At 41.4% G+C, this 24,502-nt stretch overlaps 1 protein-coding gene across 2 annotated transcripts in view; it reads right to left on the reverse strand.

The window, feature by feature from the left end:
* Nucleotides 1–339: 339 nt before the first annotated feature.
* Nucleotides 340–24,502, reverse strand: part of ANXA4 (annexin A4) — a 124,352-nt gene continuing 100,189 nt past the window's right edge. For both annotated transcript variants that reach the window (XM_077469456.1, XM_077469457.1), the window contains exons 8-13: nucleotides 23,823–23,879; nucleotides 15,711–15,804; nucleotides 8,583–8,678; nucleotides 6,029–6,087; nucleotides 1,717–1,839; nucleotides 340–481 (exon numbers count right to left, since the gene is read on the reverse strand). In XM_077469456.1, the coding sequence (XP_077325582.1) occupies nucleotides 422–481; nucleotides 1,717–1,839; nucleotides 6,029–6,087; nucleotides 8,583–8,678; nucleotides 15,711–15,804; nucleotides 23,823–23,879 (489 nt within the window). In that variant the 3' untranslated portion in view covers nucleotides 340–421. The remainder of the gene's footprint in view (nucleotides 482–1,716; nucleotides 1,840–6,028; nucleotides 6,088–8,582; nucleotides 8,679–15,710; nucleotides 15,805–23,822; nucleotides 23,880–24,502) is intronic.

The raw sequence follows: 24,502 nt of genomic DNA on the forward strand, positions 1-24,502 counted from the left end.
AGCAGAAAGAAAGAGGAGCTCATCTGTCAGATACAGTATGTGTCCCCTCACTTGCCAGTCATGTCACCATGATAGTAAGGAAAAATCTCCCCAATGAAGACCCAGGCAACAATAAAAGCCGATTGATGGTCTCACCATCCCCCTGCACAAATGTGAAGCTGTTCTTTTGGCTGGAATGTGATTTTAATTGCTATAGTATAAAGGTAAATCCACAGGACAATGGAGAATCCAGGGGACTGATATTCAAAAAAGTATTTTTAAACAAAAGCAAAAAAAAAAATGTTCCTATGGACAGTCAATTATTGGCAGTAAAATAAAAAAACAATATACACATGAAAGTCATCATAAAAAGATTTATTTTACTGCTAGTAGGACTTATACATATATAAAGAATTTTCCTGGACACATGTGGGTAATAGACTCAATCTTCTCCTCCACAGAGCTTCAGAAGCACCTTCCTGTAGTCTCCAGAACAGTCTCCCTGGAAAGCAAAATATCAGGGAAATAAGTTTATGGGAATTTACCTGTCAAATGCCTTTACTAATCAAGAGGCAAATACTTTACCAATATTTTGCCACAGAACAGTTGACATGATGATAGACATGATTGCTCTGACAGCCTAAGAGGACCTGACAAAACATTTCTAGGTGAAGGTAAAGGATATTGGGCTCCATTCACCAAAGCTATTGTTCCCCTTAAAAACTGTGGTAAAATATTGCTTTGCATCTTTTTGTAGCATTAAAAAAAAAAAAAAATGCCACTAAAATACCGCATGAGTTACTTTATTAAGTCTTGTTGTATTTAACTAGGGAAAACGTGCAGCTACTGCCTGGCACTAGGTGGCATCTTTATTAACAGTAATAAATTAGGCATTAAGGAGTGGGTGACCGCCATGTCCTTGACAATTGATGAGTCATCAGCTGTCAGTGGGAGGGGGGACCCACACAGTTTTTTTTTTTACATCCAGCCGACAGCTGGGAACCCTGCTGACAGCTGATGACTCCTCAGTTAAGGACTCTCTTTCACAACCATATTTACTGGTAAACAACCAGTACACATTCCACAAATACCGCATGCTTAGATTAATTAATTTCCACATGCATTTAATTATTTCCTTCTGTAAATGGATTTTAACGCCTGTTCATGCAGTATTTACCAAGCATTTTTCAGCTTTTTTTGGTAAATACAGCACAAACGGTTTAGTGAATTGACAGTTTCAGGATCGCATGCGATATTTAAGCAAAATGTGTCCCAAAACCTAAATATGTCATGCCAGTTCATTCTGCGAATGGAGCCCATTGTGTTAATATTATAACCTGACCATATTCAGGGAAATGTGAGCACCTGGAAATGAACAAGTTTTAGCCACCTTTTAGTAAAAAATGTCTTAAGGTTTTTGTGCCTTTCATTTCAATAAAAACTCAAATCTTTGCAAGCTGCCATCAGAATTTTTAACACAAAATAATTTGTTTTCATTTTAAAAATAGTTTCTATAGTGTGCAATTTTATGTAGACATGGGACAGCCATGCCTAACGAATTCATATCCAGGATGAGCTTCATACTTAGTATGTGATGTATAGTACTTAACCACCTTTACATAAAGGCCACTGCAACAAAAATCACGTTGTAAAATGTGTTTCTTCAAAAACAGTGCAGTCTGGGTTTGATTCCCATCAACGCTCTTTCATGTGGCTCCCACTGTGCATTGCTCTCACCTTGATAAAGGAATGAAGAGACTTGCCATACATCTTCTTGAACTCTGAACGAATTTCCAACATGTCAACTTCACAGCGAGAAACCATCACTCTTATAAGTGTTTTGTCATCTGTGCCCAGGCCCTGTGACATGAGAATGTATTCACTGTTAATACTACAGAAACAGATCAAGTAAGTACCCCACTGGAGTACATGATAAGATTGGGATCCCACTCACACAATTAGATTTTTTTTATATGTAAGAGTTTGACCTTTTATGTTCTGCAGTGCAGCATTAGAAGATAAAAAACAAACATGATTCTTCAACAATCCTAATCTTTCCAAAGTAAAGGAGATTTTAGCATTTACCTCCAAAATTATCCAATTACGATAACCCAAAAACTTTTTGGGTTTCATTATCACATATCCATCATAGATAGAACGAGATAATAATAGTCGGCCATTTTTAGAGACCTGTATCCTAGTTATACTTGGGGGTTTTGTGTCTTTCTTCCCTGTGTTCTTTTGATCGCTTTGTCTTTTTAGCTCTTTTCCATGCCCTGAGCAGACAGCAGAGCTGTAATGAATGCCAAGTAGAGCTGCTGCTTCTCTCTTCATTTGTCGCCTGTGGTTCAGCTTCCACTGGAGCTTAAAAGAACAAATCCTTCAGCGAGTGAGAAAAATACCCGGACATTACCAGGAGAGCACATGACACTGTCACTTCTTCCTCTGAGAAGTTGCCAAAGTGACACAGAGCTGAAGGAAATATTCTAAGAAATGTATTTATAGCTCTCCTCACATTCAAAAAACTGGGGACCACACCAATGCCACCAGGTTGGTCTCCCCCCGATCTATCTATCTATCTATCTATCTATCTATCTATCTATCTATCTATCCACACACACACACAGGTTGTTTCAATGCGGAAGCCCCATTTCTACAACAGCAACAAATATTGCATGTATGCCAAATCATTAAAACTCTGCATACACACTGTACTCTATTATTATGAACATAGTATTAGTTATGGATGACCAATTGGCACTAATTTAAAAAAATATAAATTATACTTCTAGGGGCTTTTCTCTTATCAGTCCACCAGGGCCTCATCATTTCATGCCAACATCAAAGGATTCTGAATCGAGAACCTCCATGTCATATTCAAAGGATAGTATAGCCTCGGGATGTGCTTAAATCGTAATAGAATGAATTTAAACTGGAGTGAAGCCACCGCTTGCAACAAGTATCAATGAACCCACCTGTGCACAGTTCTACACATTAACACATGCTTGGCTTTTTATTAAAACCACAATTAGCTACTACATGATTAGCTACTCAGATGAATCTCTTGTAATGGGTCAGCATCCTGCAGTACATGGGGCAAAAAAAAAAAACGACCCCAATTTAAAAATCATTTTTCCCCATAATGCGCCGGTAGATGCCTAATGTTTGATTAAAGCTGAAGTCTAGGATTTTATATCAGAGTTACAATGGTGCAGCTTGGTACAATATAAGCATGCATGTCTTATACCCGAGGGACTTCTGGGAAGCCGACAATCATTGTAGTAGTTGCTACTACAACAGTGATCATAGCAATTTTCCAGGTCCTATGGCAAGCAGCTCCCCTTCTGATTAGTAACCATGGGAAGGTGGGGTGGAGGGGATTGTTTGTTGGGCACCAACCCCTTTAAAAAAATGAAATTTTTTGTTTTTATAAATAAAAGGCATTCTGTGATTGGATAAGGTGGAAAGGAGGGGCAGGGACATCAAGATCTCAACCTTATCCTATCAGAGGATGCCTTTTATATATGCGGTGTCCGCCTGCATGTGCGAGAAACCCCATGATTGTGCGCAGATGTGGCACAGGTCTCTGCTGGGTTCCAAATCATCGGTTATCAGTAAAACTGCCTTTTGTGATGTGCAACATGCACATCCCAGGAGGCAGCAGGGGTGGTACATAATTCTTTACTAGAAAGGAAGACATGCTGCACTGCAGAACATAAAAGGTCAGAAACTCTTACAAAAAAAAAAAAAAAAAAACGAATTGTGTGAGAGGGATCCAGGTAGAAAAAGGTTGTTTTATTGGGTGAAGGTCCACTTTAAGCCTCCCAAAACACTACTAGTTTTTTTTGGGATGAACGAAGTAAAAAAAAAAAAATAAATAAATAAAGAGAACCAGATAGCTCAGGTCAGAGCCACTGTACCAACAATCTGATGCTGGAACAGAGATCTCCCCTGCTGTGCTATTGTGTTCCGACAGGGGAATACCCCCTAGCCAAAACACTACTGTCAGCGCTCTCAGCCATTGGCTGAGTGTGCTGACCAGGAGCCGGTAGGCAGACCTTTTTATGGTCATGACCCTTTAACAGAAGCCGGCCGAACAGCCAGCTTCTGTCGAACTGGCTGCCGTACACATGGGCTGAATGTTGGCTGGCTTCTATTGAATCGCTTGATGCCATCCAACATTCAGCCCATGTGTACTAGGCTTTAAGGAATACAATGGTGTCACCTTCCCACCAGCAGCCTACTGGCCAGCCAATGAAGCAGCTGCAACGTACTGATAAGGTCTGCATTTGGTTTACTCTGTTCTCTCCTCAAGACAGATTTGGGTTCATATGCTAGCTGCATTTTTAAACGAATACTTAAAATTCAGAGTGTTTTTGGTCACACGTCTCTTCTGGGTCACAGAAGCACACTTACTTTTGCACTCCCCTGACCCAGAATCAGGCAACAGCCCGCAGGCTAAAGCCCACTGTTGGCCAGTGTCACAAAGCCACTCTAGGCTCTGAAAGGATCCTGACAATGTCAAGAGCCACCCAAATGCCTCATGCACAGCTGGCTCAGCTTCTCAGCACAAGTTGTAGTAGACCAGGGGTGTCCAACTAGTGGTCCTGGGGCAACATGTGGCCACCACCTCTTGCTATGGAATGGCGGATTGGCAAGCCCAGATCACGGGTTGGCGACTCGCCATCCCAGAGCATCAGTGTTGCAAATGAAGCTGGCAGTAGAGGAAGCAAGCAGCTGCGGAACACAGCCACATAAGCCGATGCTTCCTGTATAGCGCCAACTCCTGGTACAGGCGAAGTGATAACAAATGCACTCTGCCTGAGACAGCAAGAGCTGGAAATACCAGAATATTAAATGTAAGTTGATTACTTCAATCACAGCGTATTTATGGGCATATCTGTTCTGCAGTGGTTACTGGGCTGCTTTCACCTGTGAGTTACCTGCACTGAGCCATAAACTTCTGTTCTTACCTGCGGGTTTGGTGCACTCTCAGAAAGTGCACCACACCTGCAGGATATAATAGACCTCTATGGCAAAATGCATCTACCTGGCAGAAAAGCCACAGGTGCACCGTGCTGCATCTTCGGTGTGGGTAAACAAGCCTTAGGCCTCTTTCAGTCTGATTCAATCGGACCCTTCATTCACTTCTAAGGAGCAGCAGATGTAAACAGACTTGTGTCCGTTTACACCCGCCTACCTCCAATCTGATATAAAAAAAAAAAAAAAAAAATTTGAAGGGGGATCTGTCCCCTTCCATCTGTGTGGATTGAATCAGAGGGCCAATAGAGTAGAGTGGGTCGTTCACTCACCCGCACTGCCCGTTGTGGCCCGCGACCAATTACCAAGTAACTTAAGTGGCCCTCACTCTTCAAAAGGTTGGGCACCCCTGCAGTAGATAGATGCTGCAGCTATAGAGGGGAGTGTGAATTTGTTTTATTCCCACACTTCTCCTTCGAGGGCTTTAATTGATGTTTTTATATATATCTAAAGTTCGCAGGTAGCCAAGAATGTTTCTGCAGCAGCCAATAGGAAAACTGATAAAACTGGAAGGGGATACAAAGTTGTACGCACTGCAGAGAACATCAACACTCTAAAGTCCCCATTGATCAGAATGAAAGTAGAAGTTGTGTTGTACGTAGGAAAAAAAAGCCAATAAAACAAAATCCATTTTAGCATAAAAAACCCACAGTAGTGAAGAATAAAAGATGTGCTAATAGGTACTCCCCAATGCAGCATAAAAACGTTATTCATTTTCCAGTACACACACACACACACACACACACACACACACACACACACACACACACACAGGATCACATTAATGGTGTTCAGGTTCTACTTTCAAATCTCAGCAGCCTCGTTTGTGTTTTTGGATCAGCAATGATAATTATAAGCATAGAGAAAGAAGAAACCGCTCTTGGTGTATATTCTATATAGAGATTTCATAGACTGGAACCTCTAGAGATCCCAGCTCTGCCCTCTGTATTGAATTTTCTCACTGATGTAATATGCTGTAAAAGATTTAATTGAGCAGCAGATAACTCACCTTCATGGATTTATACAATCTTTCAGCAAAGTAACCAGGCCTGCTCCTTGTACATTTCACTGCAAGGGAAAATTCATAATAGATTAGAGGGGAATTCAAAATTGAACAGCACTAATGTAAGAGGGGACACAGACCGACTTACTATTAATACAGATGTAGCGTACACCTGGGTAGAACATTTCATCATACTTTTGGGGGGGGGGGGGGGATTTAATGCGGACAGCCAAATTTATGGATGTCACCATTATCTTAAAGTTGAAGTAAACCCTCCTATCGTTTTCAGCCAAGGAAGCTGCCATCTTGGCCTCCCTTTAATCTTTAACTGCCATGAAGCTGCACATGTGATCAGTTATGACACCAGCCATTGGATGGTTTGACAGTTTGGTTGAGAGCACAACCAATGTGACAGTTAACATTTCCAGCATGCCGGGAATGTAACTGTTTTTTCAAACTGTTAGATCGATGGGTTTACTTCCGCTTTAACTGAAACGAATCACAGAGTGTGACAAATAAGTCGGTTAATATCACATTACAAATTAATCTTTACTCTGCTTTCCTATAGGGCTTTTTATACTGTGATTAACAGTTATTCACAGTAAAAGGTGCCCAAATATAAGTCGTCTAGAGGTAGATTTAAAAAAATTCTAGGCAGATACCAAAAGCAGAGTGTTGTCAAATTATAAGCTTCTGAAAATTGTTAAATTGCTAAACATACTTGCCTATAGATTTGTTGTAGTACCAGAGTAGCTAGCCTGCTACTTCAGTATATTATATAATCACTAATGTGTTTGGAAGTTATCTAGAGCAGTGAAAAACTGCATGCAAATAATTTTGCAAAAAAAAAAAAAAATAAAGGAGAAGAAAAAAAAAAAAAAAGAAGAAAGAAAAGAGAAGAAAAAAGAAGAAAAAAATAAAATAAAAAAAAATAATAAAAAAAAAAAAAGTCTGCCTGTACCTTGTATGGGCAGGCAGTTACTGAATGCCTGGGAAAAAATAAAAAATAAAACATCACTGAACTAAGAGAGTACTCATCAGTGCCCTGGCAGTTCATTGAGAACTATAGCCCTCAGCTGCAAAGGCTGTTGGTACATGTAGTTCATTTGCAGAACTCTGAATGAATGACGTGGCCATGTGGGTGGAAACCCGCATGGCTGTTTTTTCAAATTGTGGCAATGGGTGCGGGGAGAAGATCCCCAGCCTGGTGTCACAATTAGAAGGGGAATCAGGGAGAAGTTGAAAGAGCAGAAATACGTCACCCTTAAAACGGGTGGAACATGTAACATATTCCCAAAGGTGAACGAGTCCTTTAACTTTATCACCATCACAAGAGGGCTGACAAACCTCCACTTGCATGTGATAGCATAGTGCATGTAAAAGGTTCTCTTTAAGAGGACATTGGGGTTCTATAAGCCCCCAAAATCAACTCTGCTCCTCCAAGTTGAATAATTCTTGGTTTATACTAGAGCAAAGAGACCAGTTCTCTCTCCTGACACCCACCATGGAGGTCCCAGGCACCCAGGAGAGACAGACGAGCCTGGGACACATGGCAAAGGGAAGTCATGCAGTTTTGGGGGCTTTTACAATACTGTAAAAGTAGTAATAATTGGGCTGTTATAGTGGCTGGGAGTTTGCTCACATGCCAGCATAATGGATATGGTGGTTGTAGGGAAAGGTGATTATGTTGCCAAATTTAAAAAAAGTCAAAAGGCTGCATCTCTGTAAAAGAACAAAATTAAGACCTGTCCCATTGCCGAACTCACTTGCTACAAGATAGTCAGCATCCAATTGGAAGTGTCAGATATCTGGTCCCCTGCTGTCCACTGTGGTTCCTTCTGCCAGTTCCTACCTCACTACTGTGTGGTGCAGCTAGGGAGGGGCCAGCAGAGGAAACCACATATCACAGCAGCGGGTGCCAACATTTGACATAGAAGTGTTTAATGCAGATAATTTTTCAACAAGTTTTGGTCTTCAACACAGAGTTCAGAAGCACGAGCAGCAGGACAAGTAAAAAACAGAACAGTGGGCATGACTTGCCTTCAATATGAGGTGTCCCTTGTTCTGCCGTTTCCTGGTGTAGTAGAAATCTTCTTCCTCTAATTGCCTCCTACCCTCAAACTACCAGTGCAGTGGGGTTAATAGAGCAAAAGGAGCTGTGACAGGAACTTACCTATATTGGCCGACTATGCCTGCCCTTTTAAAAGCATTAACCCCTGCCATACTAGAAGATTACAGGGTGAAAGTGGTGGGAGGTCGATCGGAAGAGGAAGATTTATTTTAAACCATTAGATGGCAGCACTAGATACACATTACACTGTGATAACATCCCCGTGCCAATTTTTTTTTTAACCAAACTTAGGCTTTAGTTGTGATTTTATGGCAACAGGGCCTCTCTAAATATAACACATGTGGCTTAGTTCTTAATGACAATTTAGTGTTACCTAAAACATTTTTTCCAATCATCTATCTACCGCCGACCAGCCATTTTAAAGAAAGACGTAAAATGTCTGCATCTCTGGAGAACCGCAAGAGAACAAGAAGATCACAAAACACCTACCAATGGCCAGGAGAGCATCTTCAAAGTTTCCAGACATCTCAGATTTTATACTGGCCTCAATGTCTTTTTTTGAAATCTTTTTATATTCATCGAAAACTGTAAAAAAAGGGAGGAGAGAAGAAAAGCCCATATTAAGCTGTTCTCAGACCACATAATTCAAAGAACATGGACAAAATGAATGCCTCAAAAAGAGTGTTGAGAAATTGGGTAATACAAGGATTCTGATCAACTAAATATAGCATTTTTATCATAAATATGGAATTGTGCCCATCAATTACAAACATATTTTTCGCCAGAATAAAAAAAATATATACTTTATATACTTTATATAAAATCTTAATTTTTTTGGAGCAACAACATGGCGTGAGCAAATTTCTGCCAGTCTTAGAATAAGAGTGGACGAGAAGCCTCCATCAATCTGCATGTAATATTCTACTCCCATTGTGTTTAGCTGGTTAATGGGCATGGAGGAGGGAAGGAGTGGGCTGTAATTTACCACTGTGTATCTCTATAGTCACATGGGCTGCTCAGATGTGATAGGGAGGAAATGCTTAGCATAGAAAGTCACTGAAAACTGAGCGGGTGCAGAGCTGCCAGCAGTGCTCTGCAAAATCCCCAGCTGAATTGGGGATATGAACAGAAGGGGGAGAGAGTGGGCGAGCATAGGCAACCATTTTTTTTTTGCAGAATACAGAAAAATCCCATAGAGAGGAGTTTGAACAGCATGTAATACACCATTGTTTTTATTGAAGTTTATTAAACGGGACAAAAGAGAAACAGCATCTGTCATATCAGTACATAGTAAGGAGACATATTTGGATGGGTACAAATGACAGAGCAGAAATAACAGGCATATTTGAACATAAAAATAATTTTTTAAGAGCTAAATAGAAGGTGAAAGGCAATGTCTTTCACCCCCAGACACCCCATCAGGGAACACACCGTCTTGTGGGGGAGATGACAAGGCCAGCCCTTATGCTTCAATATTCTTCATTGAAGATTTATATACTGATAATTTTTATGATGCAGGTTTAGTAAGACCTTAATATACCTCAACATAAAAACATCTCTAATCATGACCTACCTCACTTAGAAAGCCCAGCTCCAGAGAAGAAGAAAAAAAAAGAAGAAAGAAGAAGCTTTAAAGTAGTTGCAAACCCTCCAATACAACTTTAGCTCATTGAAATCTAGATGGCACAGGCAGCTGATCACTGCCTGTGAAAGAGTACTCGCTGTGTTAGTTTCCATAGCAATCGTCCTGCAATCTTGAGTGACGTCAGGCATGATTGCGCACTAGGTATATTCTTTAACGGCACGCATAATGTGCCGTTTCTGTCTCCTTTGCATGCCGGGTCATTAGTATTCATGAGCTTCCTCTCAGAACGGCACAGAGGGAAGTCTCGCAATGCTGCTCTGATCTTCTCCTTCCTGCTTCTCCCCCTTGTGACAGAATAAGACGTTACACAGGGGAGTGAATCAGAGCAGCAATCGAGAGCCTTGGTTTCGGCGCAACGGCGCATGCGCGAGATTTGCAAAGGGAAACGTAGTAAGAGCGGGAATGACGTCAAGAACAGATTGAAGAAACAGCAGAAGTAATGGTGCGGCCAATACCCGAAAGTGAAGCTATAATAAAGAATATAAATAAGGTATTTCCCAACCTCGTTTTCTCCCGATTTTAATGTATTAACATTTACAATTCTTTATAAATTGAAAAAAGAAGAAAAAAATTGCCAGGGGTTTACTTGCTCTTTAAAAACAGTTCTTTTGACCCCTTGCCAGTTTAAAAAAAATAAAAAAAATGGAACCCCCACCTCTTGTATCGCTAATCGCTTTAAAACATCTATAGCAAGTTTGATTTGAATTGGTGGCCATCAGAAACATCTTGGCATTGCCATTTATTTTTTACATCCAACATAAATGTGGGTGAGGGACAACAAAGTGGATGCTCCCGGATCAACTGGTTACAGACAAAAGGAGTGGGAAATAACTGAGCACTGTACTGTGCTCTGTCCTCATTTTTCTACTTTATTAAACCTCTACACAGATACACCACTATTTGTGACAACACAGCAAAGAAGTTGTACATTTTTTCATTTCTGTGCGGATGCTGCCTGCAACACTCTTGGATTATTCCCTTGTAGCCACCCATGACTTTCCTTCAAATTAGCAGATTTAGTCTTAGTAAAGACAGGCTGAATTGGGTAAACTAAGGTCTGCACTATCCTTAGGATTTGTCTTAAAGTGTATCTGAAGGAAAAACATTAGGTTTTTGATAGAGTGGAGAGGGATTAGAATATCTGTCAGGTTTCTATTGCTGCCTGTGCCCCCCCCCCCCCCCCTTATTTCCTTTTAAACATCATCATGAGAGTGAAAGTGAAAAAAATCCTACATCTCAGTAATAACAGGGGAATTCTCCAATAGGGAAGTTCTGGTGACCCCGGTGCCAACCAGGCACAGTTTGGAGGAATTTGCTCTCACTTCTTGTTTTGGCTATGGTACAAGAGATGAAGAGAAATCTTCCAAACTAGACACAGAAGGCAAAGAAAACATGGGAGGGGTTATAATTCTCTTACTCCAAAATGAAAAACCTTTTGCCTTTAGTTCTTCTTTAGGCAGGGATGCAGATACGGGGGGGGTGGGGTGAACCCTCCCCCCCCCCGAGTGTCAGTGCAGATTGCAGAAGTAGTAGCTATGTGTGCTCTAACTAGCGACACCATCGCCGCACTCGGCACTGACAAACGCGCTGTGACTCCGGGCAGGTCAAATTTGAAAATACAGTAAACAGATTTGAGTACTTTATTTATACATATAATAGCTTTTTTTTGTAAATAAAGCATCTGTTGTGAATCACCCAATGTTCAAGAGGCGTCGGATTGCCAGCGGTCCAAGGAAAGATGACCCACCCCGGAGTTCACGGGAGCCCGCTGAGAGGCACAGGGTACAAAAGATAAAAGTCTATTTAAGAAGAAGGATTGAAAAAGTGGTGAGTATAAGGTAAAATAGAACAGAGTTTCTTTATATTAGGTATAAAACATTAATAGTGTTGCATACCCAAGGGGGTGCATTCAGTTATGCAGGCTCAATGGATGACAAAATGGGCCCTATAGAGAGGAGTAGATCTATAAGATAAGGGCAAATATATTAACTTCATGGCTGTTATATATGGCAAATGCACAAGCAAATTTTCAATATACACGTGTATAGCCGTGCATGCACATAGATATAATATACCTAAAATTATGCACTGTCAGCATATATGTAGCTAACTTGGAAGTGCAGATAATGCACTTATAAAAAAGGTTTAATAAAAAAGTAATTTGTGTCCTGTTCACTCCCTGTTGTCTTGATGGCAAAGCACAACAATGTGCATTTGCCTTTTTTTTGCACAATGCGCATGTGCCGATTTGGCGCATGCACAATGCGGGTCCAGTGACGTCAGATGCAATGAGCATCATGGTCGTTGCCAGGCAGGAGCCATTCCATGCAAACAAACATATAAATAGAGACGCTGACAGTACTGTCACCTCTGTGCCTCTTGGGGATGTGCCGTCTGCACATCCCATCTGTTAGGTTCCCTTTTAAATACCCATGAGTGATCTGTACTCTTATTATGCTCCAAAGCTCTAGCTTGGCGATTGCCATTTACTATGCTTTACCTCCATCTGGTTTTTTTGGGGGGTGAATCTCTATATATACATCCAGCCTTGACCCTTATATTCCATACAGGTGTTAACAACCACCACTAACTGAAGGTGAGAGAGTCACGTGCAACAAACCTTGTCAATGCTAAATATATGCGTCACATTACCTTGTGGCCTCATACACTGATATTTTTACATCATTATCTTTCCTATAGGTGCTGAGTTTGGGGTGCTTTGATCATCACCCCCAGCACAGCATTATCTGCACTTCCAAGCTAGTTACATATGCTGGCACCGCATCATTTTAAGTATATTATATTATGTATATTATATCTATGTATGTGCCTGCACGTGTATATTTACAATTTATTTGTGCATTTGCCATATACAGTATAACACCCATGAAACCAATATATTTGCCTTATCCAATAGATTTACTCCTCTCTATAGGGACCATTTTGTCACCTATTGAGCCTGTATAACAGAGTTACATACCCATGGGGGTGCATTCAATCAATGTTTTATACCTGTATAAAAGAAACTCTATTTTACTTTACCTTATATTCACCACTCTGGACGGATATTTTTTGAGTATATCTGATTACAGTCCCTTCTTAAATAGACTTCCATCATTTGTATCCTGTGCCTTTCAGCGGGCTCCTGTGCCCTCCGGGGCGGGTCATCTTTCCTTCGGCCCCTGGCAATCCGACACCTCTTGGTAAGACAATTGAACATTGGTTGATTTATAACAGATTTTTTATTTACAAAAAATATTATACATGTATACATAAAGTACTCAAATCTGTTCACTGTATTTGACGAATATGTATTTCCTCTACATTCATAGTTATGTGATCATCATCATCCTTTAATCACCATCTAACTGTAGAAAGCTCCGGAAGAAACAGCCAATGTAAACCCGCTAAACATGTAGAGCAATATACAGATAGTATCCATGTTCCAGTTGTCACGATCTGGTGCAAATTTAGAATTTTGCCTTGATTATCACCATTTGTTTTTATCTGTAAATCGGTCATATTTATTTTTGTAATAAAATTTCTTTAAAGATTTTTCTTCTGACTATTTAGCATCAGTTGATATACGGTACCATTAAAGTCCAACATAGCCTCTTCCTTAATATCTATACATCTCCTGTAATCCATCCACAGTCTCTGATTTTCTGTGCGTTTGGCGAGTGGCTGCAGCAACTAACATCAATGGGCAAGTTTAACGGGTTGCGGCAGCGTGAAGCCAAGCATTGATGTTATGGCAATGTGTAGTCAATGATGCAGCTGCTATATTCATTTAGGAGGTAGGTGGTAAAAGGGGTGATTCTGTTTAATCATCCCCTTTGAGTCACCATTCACACTGACTGCAGCTTTGAAATCATGCAACTTCTTTAGAAATCGCACAATTAAAATTTCAGGTTTGGCTTGGAAGACATTAGTGCGGCTTCATGTACAGATGTCTATGCAAGTCTATGCAAGTCGCACCTCTAATCACCAAAAGTAGTGCAGGAACTACTTTTTCAGATCGGTGCGGCATTTGAACATGGCCATTGCCGGAAATAGGGTTCAACTTGTCATGCGATTGGACAGATCAACAAGTTGCTCCAATGTGAATGGGGGCTTAGGCCATTCTTACATGCAATCTGGTCATGCCCACTACTCTCCTGTCATGCTTAACAGAACTTTGTCACAATGCTGTAACCTCTAGCAACCAATCAGTGAGCAGTAATGATGTGTAGTAACCTCTAGCAACCACTCGGCAAGCAGAAATGATGAGCTGTAACCTCTAGCAACTAATTAGTGAGTCATAACATGTGCTGCAACCCCTGGCAAGCAAGCAGCAAGCAGAAATAATTTGCTGTAATCTCTAGCAAATTATCTGTGAGCTGTAATGTGTGCTGTAACCTCTGACAACCAATCACAATTGCTGCCAGATCTGCTGCAGTAAACTCATTTTGAAAATGTGTGCCCAGGGTCCATTTCATTTTAAAGAGGGACCTGGCTCTCGCTGCTCCATCTCTGCACCTCAATGCCTCCAGGCTCCTTTATATGAGATCATGTCTTCTTGACTTGTCCAGCCACAGCCACTAGGACAGGAGGCAGCACTAAGCAGATTGGGAGTGGCCGGCGCCTACCCGCCCACCAATCCTCTCTATTTCCATTGGTTCCACCTCCTTGCAGTGCCACTTCTCACCTTTGACTGCCGCTTGGGTGAGGAGCTGGACCCTCAAAAAGGTGCTGTTAGCCACCAGCCTGCCACGTGAATGTGGATGATGTTCTGAAGTGCTGCTGCTGTCCATGGACACACCTAGTAACCCAGGATGGACTCGGTGGGTCACTCTTTCACGTGTGTCAGCCTAGTTTAGAACTGCAGCGCTGCAGAATTTATTCCTGTCATTCTACTAGGGATCTGAGATTGTGGCAACTGTTGACAAAGTTGGTGATTGAGGAGCTGGACTAAGTCTTACAGAATTGCTGTTGTGTTAGTCTGTTAGGCACATGTAGCCATTTGGGATTGTGGGCAAAATATTGCTGTGATTCTGCCCGCCATTACGCCCGATTCGAAAACACTGATGCTGGCAAATTGCAGCCCATGTGTTTGTGTTCCATTCATTTTTTTACTGGCACCACAATGTGGTGTCTTTTTGCTGTGATTGTTGAGCGATTTATCACACAACAAGCATCCAAAACCACACCGTGTTTTGGTGTCACTAAAAATGAATGGAACACAAACACATGGGCTGCGTTTTGCCAGCATTGCAGTGCGATTTGAAATTGCGGGCAGAATCACAGCAATTCTGCCAAAGATCCCAAATTGCTACATGTGAACAGTAAGGGCCTAATAGGCTAACACAACAGCAATTATGGAAGACTCAGCCTCAGCATATTTATAGGTACAAGGAAGCTGAACAGATGATATTTGGCCATACCCACTTTTTTGCAGCAGCACTGCCTCTCTGACATGCCCCTCATTCTCAAGCTCAAAAGTTGAGGGGTATGTTCTGTATGTATGGACTTTGCACAGTATCACTTCTTTTGCCTAGTATGCTGCGTAAAATAAAAAATAAAACAGCACACTGAGTGTGCTGCCCTCTACAAGATGGTGCCCCTTTGCACTTGCCCAGTAAGATTGGCCATTGCAGTGCACCACCAATCTCACTAGGCAATGTTCATAAAAACTGAAAGAAGGCAAAAACAGAAATCTGGTTCAATTCTCAAGAGGCTCAAAAGATGTGATTGCTTACTATGAGCAACACATACAGTACGTTTTCCCTTTTTCCAGTCTTTATGAATTTGACGCAATTTGTGTAATTTAAAAAGACTTTTTCTTAGTATCTGCTGCTGAACCCCCCCCCCCCCCAGAACAAAAAAAATCATCTACGGCCCTGTCTTTAGGGCAGCTAACTATGCAATTTGTTCTAAGAATTATGGAGCAGAGGTGAAATCCACAGAACCAACATCAAAACAGTTCAAATTACCTTTCAGTAAATGCTTTCTGTTTCTAGTGCAAAGAATTGTCAGAAATTTCACTTCATCTGTCCCCCATTTTTTCTCACCAGCCTCATATAGTTCCTGAAATGAGGATAAAAGAGTTAGTCTACAAAAAATCCTACCTTTATACGGTATATGTATCTTTCCTGCTTAGAAATACATCACAGAAGAGTCAGAAATGCTAATACTAGGAATTCCAGAATCCCAGCACTACTAAAATATTCTCACTATGCGGCATGGCAGACAAACATTAGAATTACTTCTTATCAATATGCTAACACATCACACTGGGGGTAACTCACATGGTTGTTTTATTTTTGGTTTTGATCTGTTTTTAAGACTGAACACCAGGCCTTACACAGACAACTTTGTATTTATGAATACAGCATTTAACAGTCTAAAACCCGGACTTGGCCTTCAACTGCAAAGAAAAATTAGAACTTCTGCCCTGCCCGATAGAACTGTACAGCGTGAATCTCAAACTAAACAAATACAAATCCTTTGGCAGGAAAACGTGCAATTCATTTGTATATTTATCTGATTGTAAGAAAACTGAAGCACAGTACAATCTGTATTGGGTTTTGGCATTTCCACAACAGAACAATGTGGCAATTGTGTGTGCTCCAATGCACTGCATCACCTACATACAAAGAGAGAGAGAGAGAAAGAGAAAAAGAGAAAGAGAAAAAGAGAAAAAGAGAAAAAGAGAAAAAGAGAAAAAGAGAAAAAGAGAAAAAGAGAAAAAGAGAAAAAGAGAAAAAGAGAAAAAGAGAAAAAGAGAAAAAGAGAAAAAGAGAAAAAGAGAAAAAGAGAAAAAGAGAAAAAGAGAAAAAGAGAAAAAGAGAAAAAGAGAAAAAGAGAAAAAGAGAAAAAGAGAAAAAGAGAAAAGAGAAAAAGAGAAAAAGAGAAAAAGAGAAAAAGAGAAAAAGAGAAAAAGAGAAAAAGAGAAAAAGAGAAAAAGAGAGAAAGAGAAAGAGAAAGAGAAAGAGAAAGAGAAAGAGAAAGAGAAAGAGAGAGAGAGAGAGAGAGAGAGAGAGAGAGAGAGAGAGAGAGAGAGAGAGAATCTTTTCATGATTGGCCAAAGAAGAAACTGCCCAACTCTCCACTGCAGTCAGTCAATCACAGGAAGCCTTGCATGTATTCATAAAACTACAATACTTCTCCTGAATGGTGAACAAGCACTACTAAGCGCAACGCTCTTCAATTCCAGCAGCCAATGGTACCAATTCAGCCATTGGATGGAACATTCCCTGATAAACCACCAAATTTAAAACAAAGGGGCCATGGATGCTGGCTGACTTCAATGCCCAATTGGGCAAGACAAGGTCAATTACTGGAATCTGCCAGGTGACTGTTAGAAACCATAAAACACACGGAGACAGAAAATGCAGTAAAAAAATAAATACAAAAAAAATAAAATAAAAATCTATCATACCTTTTAACCACTTGCCAACCAGGCCAATTCTGACATTTTTCTTCTACATGTCAAAAAAATAATTTTTTTGCTAGAAAATTACATAGAACCCCCAAACATTATATATGTGTTTTTTAGCAGAGACCCTAGAGAACACAATAGCGGTCATTGCAACTTTTTATCTCGCACAGTATTTGCGCAACACAATAAGACCACACATCTCACCTCTAGGCTGGGACAGCTGAAAATAAATAAAATGATCTCGGCTTCCCAGCTGAGGCGGCACCGTTTGTCTGAATGCAGAGGCCAAGCATGACGTCATAACAGCGCACTCAGCCTCCAAACTATCAGAGTGACTCCGGCGACCATCTGGAAATCTCTATGGCAAACATCTGGGACCAGCACATCCATTCTCCTACTCAACGATGGCAGTGGCGAGTCTGTAGTAGCACCGGGTGGCAGGAGGGGGGTCCCTCTCACCATCCGTAAGAACAATCAAGCAGCTAACCAGCCGCTATGATCATTGTTATAGTGTAGGGAATCAGCGGCTGAAAAAGACAATACCTGAATGATGCCTGTAGCTGCAGGCATCTTTCAGATATCACCGCACAAATTCAAGGACGTCATATGATGGCTAGCAAGTGGTAAAAATAGTACAAATAGTAAACTTAGTCAAAACATAGCCAGGGTTTGGTAGCCAGAGCGGTTAGTCAAAACAAGCCAGGAAAATCAGAAACCAAAAAGGGATGTCAGACAGGCAAGTCTTCAATAGGAACACAGCAGAGAGTCTCTAGATAGGTTGACCAAGGCGAAGGCGCTGAATGAATTGGCCAGGCAGCTTAAATAACCAGAAGGGCTGGCTGTGGGCTGGACTGAAGAGCAGGAAATGAACACCAGGTGAGCCACTGTGGAATGATGAGTGCTGCCAATTAACCAACAGTTGAGCAACCTAAGTACTGAGAAAGCAGAGTTAAACCCAGCCCTGACAATGACAGCTGAATGGGGCCAGGGAAGCATCCTTGGTTGCTATGATGCTGCTGGCTGCACAGTCTGCAGTGTCTTAGCAACCAATGATGCTGTGGGACAAAGGCTAAACATATACTGAGGATGGAATGACCAGTATGGACTTTCTGGCCTCAGTAACACCCCTTACCATACCTTCATGTGATAAAATTAAACATTTCCAAACGGATGCATTGGCCTAGTGCATTATCCCTAAAATATTACTTTATTTAACCCCTTGGTGCTGGCTGTACGCAAATATGTGGGCTCTCTGTGCCTGATCCTTATTGCTGAGGTGCCGCATATTGGCATGAATTGCTGTGTATACACCTGCGCTGAGAGCGCATGATGCTCGCTCCCAGCACAGTTAGCGACACCTAACCGAAAGCTCCCCTGATCGCTTGTTGCGGTCTAACGTTTACGGACCATGTGACCGCCATCTAAAGCCTCGCCTCCTGGCATCATAAACCTCTTAAAGGGCAGGGATGCGCCAGCGCTAAGAGGTTAATGTAAAGGTGGTAAGTATTATACTGACAAAATGACAACTGCATCAAAGCTCATCATAAAGAAACTGCACCATTAAGTCCATGATACATAACATGGGACAGGACAATGCGTTTCAAGGACTTGCCTCTTCCTAAAGGGCCAACAGGACTGTCTCCTGCACCCCACTTAAATAATAAAGTGACACGGCTATTATTGAATAGGGGTGTCTCGGACACTGCCCGTGGGTGGGGTTTGACCCCCTCATATTTCATCCACCTCCACATGATAAACAAAAAAAAGACTATACACATACTGTATACGGTACATCATATCATAAAACCACCACTAGTGATTATCTCATGTTAAATCATATATAAAAAGTACTCCAAGATCCACATGCACCGGTCTCAAACACATTGCCAGGGATGGTCTTGACATTAAACATATGCGTGGATGTTTACTATATGTTAGAATCAAATGTGATAATCTTTTGTGGATCGGCAATATATTTTCTTGCTTTACAGTGTCCCAATCCTCACTTATAGCGAGTCACTGGTGATAGTTATTTTAATTTAATTATGTTACTTTAACTTACCGTTTTGTCCCTGGTGCCAGTGCACTCCAGCATCGTCCATATGGAAGTGTGGCCACACTCTGTGTTGCAGCCTATAAAAAACATCTCCGGCCTTCTGACATTTCCAACAGGTATATGATTTTTTTCACAGGCCCAAATATTTGTCTATGACAATCTTCATGAAGTGTGCAGTATGTTAAAGGAAAGTCCACTTTTGGTGCACTGAAATACATTTTGTCATCTTATTCAGGTCCTTTAAGGCCCAATTCTCACCTATGTATTTTTAGTGCTTTTTGCAGATTTACCCTACATTCCATTTAACATGGTTTCCTATGAAGCACGTTCTGTAGTACAAATCTGCAAAATGCACTAAAAAATAGATAGGTGCGAATCAGGCCTAAAAATACTGTGCAGCAGGTCTGAAAATGCCTGCCAACATGCGATACTACATGCGTTTTAAATTGCTTGTGCCGAGAACAATCTCTTAATATCAGAGCTTTAATAAACGGAGCAAAGCAGCATGAGTTTTCAGCGTGGTAAAGTGATCTTAGAAAGTGTCAAAATAAGGATTATAGGAAAAACGGGGTTAAATGGAGTTTTACTGCCAGAAAAACAATGTTCTAAAAATGAGAACAGTCTGATATAAAATATACCGTTGTCATTTTCCAAACAACCATTTCCCATGTCTCAAAGATATACAGTTTACCATTAAGGCAAAACAGAAAACAAATCTTACAAATAGTTTTATTTCCGTCTGACAGAAAAATATACGGCTTTTGAAAGGAGACGGAATTAATAACCAGCTCAGGATTTCACCTGAGGTGTTAAAAGAGACAAAAGTACAAAGCGTTGGATTAAACTGAAATGGAGAGCGTTTCTTCACCGAAGGAGCTTAAAAACACCAGCTGAATCTTTTGCGCTTGGGAAAACTCGGCAGGTGTCTGTATCAGGAATGTCACCGGGTGAAAAATCACAAAGGAAAAACAATGAACAGGAACACAGCGAGCAAACGCAGGAAGGTGTCAAAAAATAGAGGGGCTTTTTGTTGGAAAACAAAAGGCTGAATCCCGCTGTCTTCTCAAACACTTCAAACGTCTTGCACATTCTGCAGACGGCTCGGAATTATCTGTGCAAATCCTGTCTAAAGGTAGACTGCTGCTTGCATTCATTTCAAAAACTGTACTTAGGAAACTATGATCAATGCTATACAAAGTGGGGTTTTAAAGGGCAAGCTTGCATTAGGTGCAGGAATCTAAATGACCATTATAAAGTGCAACTTAGCCCCCCCCCCCCCCCACACCTTTTTGACCAAGATGAAATTTTAAAACACGTCATATTGTCTTATTTTCCAAGACTACAAGTTCAAAAGGTCTTAAAGACAACCTGGCAGTGAAGGAGCTACCAAGGCTTTAGGAAACCTCCATGGGCCCACCAGCCATATATCTTCTGCATAATCCATATGATTCAAAATGAATTTGAAAAGATAGTTAAGGGTCTACTGTATTCTAAATACGTAATAGAAAGTCATTATAGTAGTCCATTACATATATACACATATACATACACACACTGTTGGAATACAGAATTGTATTTTGTGCAATAAATTGTACATCAGTATTTAGTAGAGATATATTCTTCAACCAGTAGATGGCAGAGTTTCTAAAAGTTTGTTGCTGCATCTATGGTATGCCCTAGGACTCAGTGGTCCCCAGCCTTTTTGGCACCTGGAACCGGTTTCATGGCAGCCAATTTTGCCAGGGACTGAGAGAGGGAGTTTTGGGGAGTGCAGAAGTTGTTGGAGGGGCTATTCACAGTCTGTCCTCAACCTCCTTTACAGTACAGTCCCCCCTTTTATCAGTATCCTCAGTTCCCCTTCACATTACAGTCCCTGCCTTTAGAGTAATGTAACGGGGACTGCTTGTAGTGATCCAAGTCACGGCACCAATGTAGTGAGATAGTGATGGGTAGATGATAATTAGTTATTATAATGTGAGTAATTTCCCGCGGCAATTGGTTCTTCCAGAGTGATGAATTTATTGAAACTTCAGACAGAACAAAGTCCATAAGATACTTGCAACAGATGACAAAATCCAACAGAGTAAATATAAAATAGGTGACAGGCTATTTGTGCAGCATTCAGACACCTTCAGAGAATTCAGTTCCTTCTGTCACACCTTTAACGCAAAATGGCTTCCTTCTTATACCCCCCCCCCCCCCCCCCCCCATGGGTGACAAGGGCTGAGCAATTTGATTGGCCATTTCCATTAGGCCTTTGATCTGCTTCTGTCTTTCAGAGTGACAGATAATGACCCCTAGCTGTAAACAGCTGCAGTCATAAACTACCACCTAGGTGGACCATATCCCATGGATAACCCCTCAAATCTAATTAACATCAATAAATACTTTTTCTATGGTCCTTTATCATCTTTGAGTATGTAAACAACCTTTGTACCCTGTCAGGGCTGGCTTAGCCCTTCCTTCTCTGGGTTGGCTGCTTAGCTGTCGTCTAATTGCCAGCTCTCATCTCTCTCCACAGTTACCCAACTCTTCCCGATCATGCTCGTCTGACCTGCCTACTTAAAGCTGTCCAGCTCACTTCACCTCTGCCTTCGCCTTGGTCACATCACAAGAAAGCATCTCCTGCAGTTCTGTTTAAAGACTGGCTTGTTGACATCCCTTCTGGCTCCCTATCCTGCTTGCTGTTGCTCTACTTGTATCCCTGACTTCTGGCCTGGCTGATTACCCGATCTGGTTACTGGACTTTGGCTATGCTTTGACTACGCGTTTTATATTTACCTTTTTATTTAATAAACAAGTGTGATTTAATTGTACTTCGGTCTCGGTCTGATTCATGGTTTCTGACATACCCTTTGATTAACAGGCCATTCCTCACACACCTAGGTAGACTTGCACAAGAGCAACATATCAAAAGGGTCATCAGCTGTCCTTTTTGATATGTTAAAATTGAGTTGGCTTGGACAGCACAACCATTATCAACTGAATTCTGGCCTGGTTAATATTGTACTGTATGTGTACATATATATTAATATAATATCCTGCATAAATTGGCCAACATATTACAACACTGCTCTGTAAAGGGGGCACTAATGTAAAAGGGGTCAAGCACTATAAAAGGGGCACTGTAATGATTACAGTACCCCTTTACAGTGCAGTCCCCTTTGTATATCAGTTCCCCCAGCAACCACAGCGCCCCTACAGTCTGCCCCCCCCTTTCCTTTCCAACATGACACTTCTCCAGTCCAGTGTCTGCCTCTCCTGCACAAAAATCATACCTTTGGCAGGGCAGAGGCTGTGATCAGTCTGTGCATCCTCTCTCAGGTCCCCTGACCAACCGATGATGTCATCAAAGCTCTCCATTCGATTTGCAGCTCCTCCCGGCCCTTCCTTGCTGATTGGATGACATTGCCGGCCGGGTGGGCAGAGGAGCTGGGAGAGGACAAACAGGCATGGCTGCACAGCAAGTTGTGAGAGGCGACTGTGGTCTGCAATAGGCCTGTGCACTGTGGTCGCCACTCATCTCCTGCTGTGCGGCCCAGTCATCAAAGGGGCGGGGGGGGGGGTTGGGGACCCCTGCTCTATGTCTTTTCTCAGTAATAAAGAGCATGTTTCCTGTCTGCATATACACGATTTCTAACAGGTTATGGGCCCAGACACCCACCCAGGCATAGCCCAGTGAAAAGCTGAGACCCCAGTCATAGCCAGCTACAGCAAATAAGTGCAAGATATAACAAAGAAGTCTGCAACAAAAATAAAAGAAAAATGGCAAGTAAAACTGGTGCAATAAAGCTTTTATTGACAAACCAGAACTGCTGGCCTTGGAAATTAAAAATGAAAATGCTGCTAATAAGAGAAGGTAAGTGGAAATGTATAAATAAAAATCAGGCCACAACACCCTTCAGATGAGTGGATAAAGACCAGAAAGCTCAGAGCACAATCCCTCTTAGGCCTCTTTCACACGAACGATCCGTTCAGGTCCGCCTGTCAGTTTTTTTTTAGGCGGACCTGAACGGATGCTCCATAGACATGTCTGCCGACATCCGACCCGCTCCGAAAAAGTGTGATGGAGGAAAAAAACTACTTTTCCAGCCGTCTGCGGGTCGGGTGACGATGGACTCCGCGGTCCGTCATCAACCGATCTCCAATAGGGGAGAGTGGCGCTCTGACAGTTCCATCCCTGCACAGTGTGCAAAGACGGACCTGTCATCTTCCTGCTCAGCGGGGATCGACCCCCGCTGAGCAAGCGGATGTTCACGGGGCGGATCATCACGGATCCATCCCGTGTGAAAGAGGCCTTAGCATAGAAGATGATCAAATCATACATATATGCAAGTGTGAAACTAATATGATTGCAGATGCTTTGACAAAACCGCTTACAAGAAACAGATTTATAGAACGAAGCTCTGAAATGGGAATACAGAATTGTATTTTGTGCAAAAACTGTACATCAGTATTCAGTGTATGCATGCAATTAAAACCTCAGGTTTTTAAATGCCTAGCTGGTAAGAAACCTGGGAAAGTTTTGTATTGTATAGTACAATGATCAGAAGCTTATCTGTGCATTATGAGGAGTCTCATACAAATCTTTTAGAAAAAAAAAATTACCTTTGCATCCTGTTTGGCAAGTTCATCATTCACATTGTCACTTTGGTCTCTTCCCCCCTGCAAGGTAAGAAAACAATTTCAATCGTTTTTTGTTTTTTTTATATATGGTTTTCTTATGTGAATTTCCCCTTTGTCTTATTAGCCTAATCTAAAGCTGGCCCATACACTGATTGGAATTTGGCCAGTTCAGCATGTACCAGCCAAATTTGAACAGCTTGCATCTGTCCCCGCTTAAACAGAAGTTGATCATTTGACCAGTTTACCTTTAAAAAAAAAAAAACATGCATAGAGGTGAAGAATCCATAAAAACAAAAACGGGATTTCTAAGGGTTACACAGTGTTTTACTGCTTGAAAATGGACAAGTGTGACTAGACATTTGCAGAAAATATAAATAAAAAAAGATTTTCATTTATAAAAACTTTAACTGCCTATATCTTTGGATCATTTTTTGGTTCACATTTGTTCATTCCCTTTGAATTTTTCCCAGTTTTTATCCTCTATTTGCATTGCCCATGGGTGTAGCCAGGGCCGCTGATAAGCCAGTACAATTGGCCCTGTTGTACCGGGCCCAGCCAGCAGGGGGGGCCCGGGCAATCTGAGCAGAGAATGATAGAAAAAAATATATATATTTCTCCAGCCAGCACGAGATGAGTCTGACCACCGGAGAGGTGAGGAGCGG

Source organism: Lithobates pipiens, unplaced genomic scaffold (assembly GCF_037356315.1).
Source record: "Lithobates pipiens isolate NorthernLeopardFrog02 unplaced genomic scaffold, aLitPip1_a1.2 Scaffold_8, whole genome shotgun sequence".
NCBI lineage: Eukaryota > Metazoa > Chordata > Amphibia > Anura > Ranidae > Lithobates > Lithobates pipiens.